General features: G+C 40.3%; 2 protein-coding genes and 1 long non-coding RNA gene across 7 annotated transcripts in view; 1 reads left to right on the top strand and 2 right to left on the bottom strand.

The window, feature by feature from the left end:
* rcn3 (reticulocalbin 3, EF-hand calcium binding domain) overlaps positions 1 to 3,615 on the top strand; it is a 10,967-nt gene extending 7,352 nt beyond the window's left edge. For 2 of the 4 annotated variants that reach the window (XM_010766796.1, XM_010766797.1), the window contains exon 8: positions 1,863 to 2,472. In XM_010766796.1, the coding sequence (XP_010765098.1) occupies positions 1,863 to 1,970 (108 nt within the window). In that variant the 3' untranslated portion in view covers positions 1,971 to 2,472. Of the gene's footprint in view, positions 1 to 1,862; positions 2,473 to 2,954 lie in introns of those variants that run through there. The other 2 variants (XM_010766798.1, XM_010766799.1) reach the window with 2 other exon arrangements.
* LOC104941668 (uncharacterized) overlaps positions 1 to 9,097 on the bottom strand; it is an 18,239-nt gene extending 9,142 nt beyond the window's left edge. The window contains exon 1 of the long non-coding RNA XR_797921.1: positions 9,084 to 9,097. This is a non-coding gene — a long non-coding RNA (uncharacterized lncRNA). The remainder of the gene's footprint in view (positions 1 to 9,083) is intronic.
* Positions 3,421 to 9,663, bottom strand: nosip (nitric oxide synthase interacting protein). 2 transcript variants are annotated; one of them, XM_010766801.1, is made up of 10 exons: positions 9,442 to 9,663; positions 8,248 to 8,336; positions 7,442 to 7,547; positions 7,277 to 7,358; positions 6,424 to 6,559; positions 5,634 to 5,797; positions 5,172 to 5,288; positions 4,280 to 4,350; positions 4,094 to 4,202; positions 3,421 to 4,014 (listed from the first exon to the last, which is right to left on the bottom strand). In XM_010766801.1, exons 2-10 carry the CDS (start codon positions 8,315 to 8,317, stop codon positions 3,943 to 3,945), a joined length of 927 nt encoding a protein of 308 aa, XP_010765103.1. In that variant the 5' UTR covers positions 8,318 to 8,336; positions 9,442 to 9,663; the 3' UTR covers positions 3,421 to 3,942. The 2 variants fall into 2 exon arrangements, with proteins under 2 accessions (XP_010765103.1, XP_010765104.1); XM_010766802.1 differs by having other exon boundaries at positions 5,634 to 5,779; positions 9,442 to 9,660.
* Positions 9,664 to 10,435: the final 772 nt, after the last annotated feature.

Here is a 10,435-nt window from a genome sequence, read left to right as displayed (position 1 = left end):
TTAGAAAAGAATAACAAATTAAGAGGGTAAAAAAAGAATTTTCAAAAATGCAGATTTCAGTATTTTGAGGCTCTAAGCCCCATTTATTTTCCTCACAGACGGCAAAAAAAGTCAGACATTATACGATTTAAAATAAAAACAAATAAATAAAAAGATAAAACACTGGCATGTAATTTATGTTAGAATAAATAGAATGGTTTTGAATAATAGATGAGAGTAAAATCTAGTCACTTTACAGCCCTGCCCACTTTTGGGGAAACCAACGCTGTCATTTGAACGGCGATCAAGCCTGAAGCCACAGAGATCTTCTGTTACGGTCCTTTCTTCTTAGAGGAAGTACAGAAACGCGCGCACACACGCGCACACACACACACACACACACACACACACACACACACACACACACACACAGAAAACCTTTTGAATTCATATAGAGTTGTTTTTTCTATTTCTTCTGAATTGTAGAAATCCTTGGTGTTTCAATAACCTCGTATTATATCATTGTTGCCCTGAGGCAACAAACCAACCCCTGGTTGAGGGGTGTGGGGGGGTCACATTTTATAATTGATATAATATCAGGGACCCCTAAGCTCCTAAAACACATGGTGAAACATTTTTTTCCTCCCAAAATAAAAAGTCATGCCATAGAGGGATAAGGCACTATTACAAATATTCGTAATTTGCAGTATTTTATTTTAAAAGTGTTCAGAAAGACTGCATCAAATATGCTATATCTATCTATATAATATCAATATTGTTATTAACTTCAATCAAAGTCAATTTAAATAGCGGGCAAGACTTTCCAAGGAGTAAAAATGCTGCTGCCGGACTACTGACTGGAGGTATTGCTGATATCAAGTCTACCATATATCCTCTTAAAATACTCTGTCCAACAATATCAGTCTCAGGAAGAAAGGTGTTTTAACGCTGATTCAAAATAGCAGAGAAACATGCATTCTTGTTCTCAGGAGGGGACATTGACAGAGGATTACTCAAAAAGTACACAGTAAGTACTTCATAGTACTTGTTGTGGGAGTAGTTTCACTAGTACTGAGTCCAACAGGATCGATCTCACGAAGAACTATTGGCAGAAAAAATAATAACAAACTCGAGACGGCTGAGTTGACCGCAGTGCAGAATCGCTGTATAGTTGAAATCTCCTAACAATGTTGTCCATTTTAGACACAGGCCTATTATATTTCCAGCCCTTAATAACATTCATTTTCTGGGCTCAATATGTGTCTTGGCTGTTTTCGTTGTGAAAACAAATGGACCGTAGATACACGGATTGACCGTCCTCATCTGCGCTCTTATTTTGAAAGACAATTTTCGGTAGCAGAATATGAAAAAACTGGGGGTTTTTTTGTTTCTGTTTTCTAGTGATTTTATTTTTTGTTTTGAGAAGTAGAAAAAGAAAATCATCCCGTTTTTTAAATCAATTTTTTATCATGATAAAGAAAAACGCCTTGTATTTCAATTTTGGTTTTTCAATTTGAAAACGAAAATCAAATATCCAGTCGTTTTTTGTTTTTGAATATCCATTTGTGAAAAGAAAACCCAATGACCAAAACATACACTGACCTCTCTGGAACACCGGGGACACATATTCATGTATAAAAGACATACAAAAGTGCATTTAGCATGATATGTCACCTTTAATGAATGTAATTCATAACTTGTCTGTGCAGAATATGAGTTAACATGGTGCAAATAATTGGGTAATTGTGGTTTAATTATCAACACGCTTCTGTCTGCCTCCCTTCTCTTCCTCCTGTTTGTCTCTCCTCATGTTTCCCCTCCTCCTCTTCTTCAAATCTTAAACCAATCAACCTGTTGGATGGAATCTCGTGATCAAACACAAGGACCAGAAAATAACCAAGAAGGAGATTCTAGCCAACTGGAACATGTTTGTGGGCAGCCAGGTCACCAATTATGGCGAAGACTTAACGAAGAGACACGAAGAACTCTGATGAGTCATCACAAGATCATCGGGTTAGGGTTCTGTACTGAGCAGGATTCTGTTACTGTGGCTTTGGGGTGGGGTGGGTCCTTTACTTAGTAAAGTAATGATCTGACTCTGGGTTATGATCATGTTGCCATGTTTACACTTGCACATACACATTCAGCATGCACTCACATATTGTGTATGTGGATACAGGTGATACTGATGATCCTACAGTTCTCTCAAATTCATTTTCACACTGTGGTGCGTATCCCCAACGATTATATTATCCTATTGTCCAGGAAAAGTGAGAAAACTGGATAAAGTCTGACATGAACTAGCATCCAGCTAACACAATGCTAGGCTATGAAGGTTTCTCTCCAACAGAAAGCACACATCAGCATAGAGTTGTATCTGAGGTTCATGTGTGCATGGGAACATTTGATGTTAAAGTGTATGAAATGCACAATTGGAAGAGGTGAGTTGAAAAGTTATTGGCATTTGATATTAAAGTCTTTTTTTTCTAAATATGCAGTTTTCCTTGTGTGCTAACCTTGAAAGTCCAGTTACAGTACTGTATTATATGATTGTAATTATTATCAATGAGACACTGAAGCTCTCTTCTCATACAGTTTGTGACCCTGACCATTTCTATAGCATTAAATAGGAAGACTTTCCTGAACTGCCAGTAGACTAAGTGGATCACTATCTCAACACTAGCACATATTGTCTTTGGCTATGATTGATCTGCCATTCACACAATCATTGACTGATGAAATAAATTATTTATAGCAGCTATGAAATAAGAACACAGAGAATTTATTTTTGCACCATTAGCCAGTACTCGGTTTTGTCTCAGGAAGGCTTTACAGGGGGGCATGGGGGTCCCCAGGGGCTTAAAGTCATGGGGCTGCCATATAGGATTGGCCCCTGTCTACTTTCAGCCCTCCATCACATGTAGAATAAAACACACGTGTATTAATGCTCTTCCCTCCCTGTGCTCCACTGTCAGGATGGCCTTCTGACACTGTCTGAGGTGCTGGACAACAGCGACTACATCATAACCAGCACCATCACCGACTTTGGAGGGATGAGGATGGATGAGCATGATGAGCTGTGAAAAAAGCAGCACAGAACAGAATAAATGTTTTCATGGTGTTCTGCAAATATATCTAGCTTTTACAAAAAGCCAGCCCCTGCAGAGCTCAGGTTCAGCTGCTGCAGAGGAACAGCCTCCTGTTCAGAGAATGAGGACGCTGCATATGGAGTTCATTTTACCGCTGAAACTCCATACAGACACTATAAACTATCCAGTGTTTCATTTGATGTTTAAGGTTAAATTAAAATGATTTGAAATTCTCTTAATGTGATCCTTTACAGCTTAGATTTCTGTGGAAATGATTTAAGAATATAGTGTTGAATGTCATCAAAGGGGGAGAATGATATAGAAGTGAAAGAAAATCAGAACAGACAAACAATGAATAATAATGAATTTAATGGAAAACAGTGGCAGTGACATGTCCATCACATACAACAGCTAATAGTTTAAACAAAGGAACAAAGTCTCTGAATGTCTCACACTTATCTCAGCATCACTACATTTGGAGGGTTGGTAACCCTATAAACAGCTGAAAATCCTCTGAATCCTTTGTGAAACAGACTTTGTTATTTTTACAACAACAGAAACAATGATCAAAAAAAAAATCTGTCCATACAATTCTACTCTCATGTCTCAAAATGGACATAGTGTTTCTGCAGAGCTTCAGTTTGAAAAGTGAAGAAAGTCCATGAAAGACAGACTAAGCTAATGATCAGTTCTGCAGAATCAACTGAATAGTTCTGTCTTTTAAACATGGTCGGGGTTAAACAAATAAAGAAATGTAATTTAGATGATATCAAATGTATTGTTTTTCACTGTATGATAGAAAAAAAGCTATGTCACCTGCAGAAACAGGAAAGATAAGCCTGCAGATATTTCAAATAAGAACAGTAAAGTCTCCTCACACCATCATCACTGGACGGGCCTCTTTGGCCCGGAGGTCCACCCCGGAGGCTGCGAAGCCCGTTCCCCCCTGTCAGAACACAGAACAAGATCAGCTCCAGCAGGCGAGACAGGACAGCTTCAGTTAGACATCAGAGACAGACACATACCCTCTGCAGGGGAATGAGGTCCCTGTCGGACAGTTTGTCCCCGCTCAGAGGATCCAGCATATCCTTCTTGATCAGCTTCTCCACACACTCCTGGGTCACCACAGCCCCCCTGCACACAGGACAGAGAGTCAGCGACACCAGAGGACATGACATGTGGACATGACAGAGAGACACATGGACACTCACGAGGGCCGCAGGACAGTGCAGGGAACACTGTTGCCAAGCACGTCTCTGGTCACTGCACACACATACCTGTCCTGTAGAGACAAGACAGCATTAAAGAGGAGACATCTGCCCCATCACATGGACAACTTTTGACCATGATGTCATCAGAGAAGCTGAGCTGCGTTCCATCAAAGTGTGCTGCTTCTATCATTTTCCAACCCACTGTATATTTAGATTTAACCACGCCCACACGCATTAACTAGTGCTTGGACTGTTTTAAGTACTAAAGCTTTTATGTGTGCTGCTCCTCTAGCTTGGAACACTATGCAATTTGTTTTTGAAACTGAGCATTTTGGTTCCCTTGCATCATTTTAAAGCTCGGGTAGATGAAATTGTATTAGATATCTGTCATTGTGAATAGGTTGCTAATGTATACCCCTGTAATTATGTTGTATGATGTCCTTTTTGTTTTCTGTTGTTTTTATGTGTAACCAACGTGCTGCAGGTCTCCCTTGAAAAAGAGATCGTTGATCTCAATGTGATTTTCACCTGGTTAAATAAAGGCTACAAACAATTAAAATAGCTCTGCAAACATATTCCTCTTGCTGCAGACCGCTGGAACGTTTTTCACTTAAACTGCCTGATAAACAACCATATCCTTCATCGTGTTAACATGGGGACGTTGTCTTAATACGTCCATGACGCCGTAACGCAGAGCGATGTTAATGCGGAAGTGGCCTTAGTTTAAGCTAAACTTGGTTGGAAAAAACGATGGACGTGTTCAGGACATATTGGAACATTGGACGCCGATGTAAAATTGCAACTTTTTCTGACATTTTACAGAATAGGTTGTTGTTTATTTAATCCAAATGACCAAGAGGAGGGGATGAGTCACGGCGCTGAGAGGACTGACCTGACGGGTGAGCAGGGCCACTCTATCCAGGCTGGGGTCCAGGGCCGTGAAGCGCACCGTGATCAGCTCATTCATCTTAATAGGTCGTCCTGACATGGGACACAACACAGTCTTACTCTGAAAGACACCGGGGACAGAGTTAATCAAATATTTACTTTGGATCCAGGGTCAGCCTGCCTCTAAATAGTGTCAACATTAAACTGATACTCTAAACAAACAGACTGAGAACATCATGGCACACAGACGGAGGTTAGCTTCCGGCAGTTTCTAAGTGCTGGAGTTCTCTACATACAATCCATTTCTAACATAACACTTTGGGGAACATTTCCAAGTTCACATTGCTGGCTATAGACAGCTTCTGAGGAGACACAAAACCACTCAGGAACTGTTTCCATGAATTCAGTGTGCTTTAGTAAATAGTGAACATTCCCTGTTTGTCAGAGCGCAGCGGAGCAGACTCACAGGCTTCTTGAGCAGGGTGGGCTTGGACTGGGGGGTCAGGGAGGGTACCCAGAAGCAGGGCAGGCTCTGGCTGGAGGAGGCAACAGGGGCGGAGCTGGAGGACTCTGCTGCGTTGGTCCGGCTCCTCTCTCCACCCGGGTTCTGCCCTGAGAGGGAAACACAGTCTATACACTGCAAATAATTGTTCGGCTTTTTAAAACAAATCATTGGGGCAAGTGCAACAATAACATTAAACTACATTCACTACAATATGTTTCCTGTGTGAATGCACTGGTGCATGTAAGCTGTGCACCAACAAGGTTTGTTAGGCAACCATGTGTCCTTCTCTCTCTGTACTTAACCACTGTTGAATTTTCAAATTGAGTTTGGGGGGGGACAGTAAAATGACTTTCACTCTGACGGGGTAGTAGTCTGAACCATGAGAGAACACATAAACTGTGCAAGTATAAGCAAGATACTGTTCAATTTGACAAAGCTCTATTTAAGGTTATCGTGGACAGGATTCTTTTTTTAATAAAGAAATACGTTCATTAAATTTAAGGGAGTTAAAAATCTAGGAAATGTTCAATGTTTTAGCAAATGAGGTGTCCTGTGACAGTTAGTAGTTTGACAGCGGGTATAACACGCATCAAAATCCAAGCAGCGGCTAGCTGGGCTCACACGGACACCGAGCACATGCAGCAGGTTATCCGCAGGTAGACAACAGGTTATCAGCGGTTAGACAGCAGGTTATCAGCAGGTAGACAGCAGGTTATCAGCTGGTAAACAGCACACGCAGGTTGGGACATACCGGAGGTGAAGGGGTTGATGGGTTTGGACACGATGCTGTTCTCTTTGGTTTTAAACCGCTCCACCCTCTCGCGCTCCTCGGACTTGGACTCCAGCTGGCTGCTGCTCTTCTGCACCTGCTTCTGCTTCTCATACGCCTGCAGAATAATAGGAGGAAACAGTGTTTCATTTTATCCAAGTAAAGACAACTTCCTTTATTTTACAGAAAGAAGCTAAATCATTTTTGTAATTTAACATTTGTTTATGCCCATCATAAACACACACATTTGACTTAAACTTGAAGAACATATCCATCATCATACACGCTGTGCCTGATAAAGGTCAGTGTGTTCATCCTTAACATGCTCTTTCAGCATGTAAATAGTGTTCTGCTGAGTCATGGTCAGGGCTGTGCCATACCGTTAAGGACTTTTTCTGTGATCAATCATTTTGAATTGTGAAAAGCCAGTTCCTTTTTTGTACTAATCCAGAGATATGTTCATTTTGTGAGACCATTTCACACATACAACAGATTTGGAATGACTGCTAGTCAACAGGTAGTATTTTTCTAAGCCTGATTAAAAACTATTCTATACAGGGTGTGTTGACCGACAACAGAAATGGATCAAATATATTTCGTACCACTTGTTGCTAGTGGTTGCCTGTGATGCAGTTCTTGTAATGAGCCAAATGAAAATGCTACCGTTGGCATGTATACAGTACTGATTGTATTGAGTCACTTTGGATAAAAGTGTCAGCTAAATACTGTGTAACAGTGTAATAAGAAGAGAGGAAGAAGAAGCTTCTGTTGTTCCAGGAACAATCAGTCATGTTTGTAGTGTGGGGAAGCTTGGAGACAGACAGGCAGGGCTTACCTTCATCTTTTTGGCAGTTTCTGTCTTGTGGTGCAAAATGTATTCAAGAATGGCCTGTTTCTCATACAAGAAACCATCTGGACTGAGGACAGCAAGAGAAACCAGGAATCATTGTTTATATATGTGTCACATGTCAAGGTAAAGTGTGTGCTGAAGGAACCATACGTCATCACGGGGTCCTGACAAGGCTGCAGGGACAGGCAGCAGCAGTCGAAGTCTTTGATGGCATCTTTGCCCAGCCGGATGCTCTGAGTTCCGTAACCAGACGCCGCTGAGCAGGACACACACACAGACACACACACACTTAAATAAATACATCAATATTATCTTCTTCCTGCAAAATAACTACAATGAGTCTCATCTGCAGTGAAATAAATGAGTTGAATGTGTGATTCATTGTTTAAATATAACTACCACACAAAATGATTTTTGACTCTTAAATGTTTGTTTGAAAAGGATGTTGTCAGGACTACTGATATGCTGATTGTTTTTCTGTACAGAAAAACTGTATGATGGTCCTGGTTATTTTGATCACACCGACAAATCAAGCAATGCAATTCCTCATTCAGACTTTTTTTTCTTCAAGCAGGTATGACAACAATTCTCAGTAGTTGTTATGATTATGTCGGTAAACTCCCAAACATCCTTGGTGCCGTTTTAGTCTACTTAGCTGAAAAAGTTGAAGTTGTATTCCTTTGACCGCTTGAAGCCCTCATTACTGACAGTCAGCAGGTATCGAACACGAGGAGAACTCTGTGAGCGGTTTCTTTAAAAGGGAAGGGAATACTACCAGTGTCTGACTCAACCTATATTTGAGAATGATCCATTTCACCTTTGCTGCATCTTAGTGAAATCTGTGTGTGTGTGTGTGTGTGTGTGTGTGTGTGTGTGTGTGTATCTTATTGATAACCAAGTCATTGCAGCGGGTGGCAGTCAGAGTATTTTCAGTGTAACCTGACCCTGGTCCTCACCTGTGTCCTTCTTCTTCTCATGGTAAGTATACACAGCTCCAGCCGTGCAGTTTTTTCCATGGCGGGTCATTGTGCTTCAGTTTGCTTCTCTGAAAGTGTTTCAAAGGTAAAGGTGCTGTTAACAGCGGTGTAAAGTAACTAAATACATTTACTCAAGTACTGGACTTTTAATTAAAAGCAATTTTTAGGGACCTGTGCTGTATTTTAATGTTTCACTTTTACTTCTACTCCTCTACAGTTCAGAGGTAAATGGTGTACTTTTACTCCACTACGTGTGCCTTGGCGACGCGCACATGACCAATGAGGGCACGAGATAAGTTTGTGCACAGATGGAAGGCTGACAGGCAGGTAGGCCATCCAGTTACTTTAGCCGGGCCGGCTCAGATGATTGGTCGTGCTTTTTACAGTACTACGGCTTCCACAGATGAAATCTTTTTATGGATTTTCTGTCAAAGCACTTAAGATATTCATTGCTATCGGGATGTTAAGAGCATTCAATGGAATATAACAAAAAGGGTATCTCGAGCCGGTTTCTCAAACTTACCTACCCCACCTTTAAATACTATTTTGAGATACGTGAGTATTTCCATGTTTTGCTACTCTGTACTTCTACTCCACTACAGTTCAGAGGTACATGGTGTACTTTTACTCCACTACATGTATTTAATACCTTTAGTTAGTTTACAGATGTGGATGAATGATGTGAAATATAATCAAGTGTTAAATCAGACTTTAGTTCCACCTGGAGTAAATTCACAAGCTACCCTGCAGTATACAAAGTCATTCAAACTAGCTACCAGCTTTGAGAACACTTTAATGATCAATCATTATAAAACATATCATATATATTATTCTGAAATGGACCAATCTGCACAATGAATACTTTTACTGTCGCTACTTTAAGTATACTTTGATGCTAATACTTTTCTACTTTCACTTGAGTCGCATTTTGATACTTGTAACAGAGTATTCCTACACTCTGGTATTTCTACTTTTACTCTCAAGTACAACATCCTAGTACTTCTTCACCTCTGACTGTAACGGTGTTGGAGCATTGATGCTATGATGCTAACATTAGCTGCCAACTTTAAACACACAAAGCTCATGAACACATTAATGTCTTCAGAGAACGGAACATTAGAAACAGGTCCAACACAAGCTGTGGCAAAAGACCGGGATAAACCGAGTTAATACCTGTGCTTCAGGGGAGGAATGTGAGCTAACAGACAGCAAAACATCCACCGAACAAATACTTCTTCGTCTTTGTCGCTTTCTTCTTCTTCTTCTTCTGCTTCCGTTCTTCTTCTTCTTCTTCTTCTTCTTCTATCTTTAGTGTTTATTGGCGGTTGGCAAACCAACTTGTAGGCGCATTACCGCCACCAACTGGACTGGAGTGTGGACAAGAGACTATGCAGAAAACAATAAACAAAATAAATAAAAAATAAAATAAAATAAAGAACCAAAACTCTAGATTATTTTAAATGTATCAATTTCTCTTAGAAACGTAATAATCTCACAATACATATTGCCTGATGTTCTCCATAACAGCCCTGATAGCGACAAGTCATGGCATTTTGCTTTCTTCAGTGTCTGGAAAAGCACATTTCTCTGAGTACTATATTTCCTGCAAAGCAGTAAAACATGCTCAACATTTTCTGGCTGGCTACAGTGTATACACTTTCCGGTTGGATGCTTTCCTATTATACTTAATGTATGATTGAGACCTGTATGACCTATTCTCATCCGAGAAATGACATTTTCCTCCCTTCTTTGAAACCCCACCTTCCTTCCATCCCCCACATACCTTTGAATTGTATAAAGATGTCTTCCTGCATCACTAAGGTCCCAATGATCTTGCCATGTTGTTTGTGCATATTTCTGTATGAATGTTGTAGCCTCCGCTTTGCTAAGTGGAACTTCTATGTCTATGTTCATAATTCTGAGTGTTTGTTTGGCCAGAATATCCATCTGTTCATTAACCTCCACACCAACATGAGCAGGAACCCAGCTGAAACGAGTTGCTATGCCTTTGATTTGCATTTTATATACAATTAGAAATATTTCATTTATTATGTCCATTCTAAATGAAGATGTACCTGATCGTATACTCGATAATGCTGAAAAGCTGTCAGATGCAATTACACTATTATGTATTTCTTTCTCCTCTATCCATTTCAATGACAGTACC

Source organism: Notothenia coriiceps, unplaced genomic scaffold, assembly GCF_000735185.1.
Source record: "Notothenia coriiceps isolate Sejong01 unplaced genomic scaffold, NC01 NC01_scaffold00003685, whole genome shotgun sequence".
In the NCBI taxonomy this organism is placed as follows: Eukaryota; Metazoa; Chordata; class Actinopteri; order Perciformes; family Nototheniidae; genus Notothenia; species Notothenia coriiceps.
This window is presented reverse-complemented; position numbering and strand designations above follow the sequence as displayed.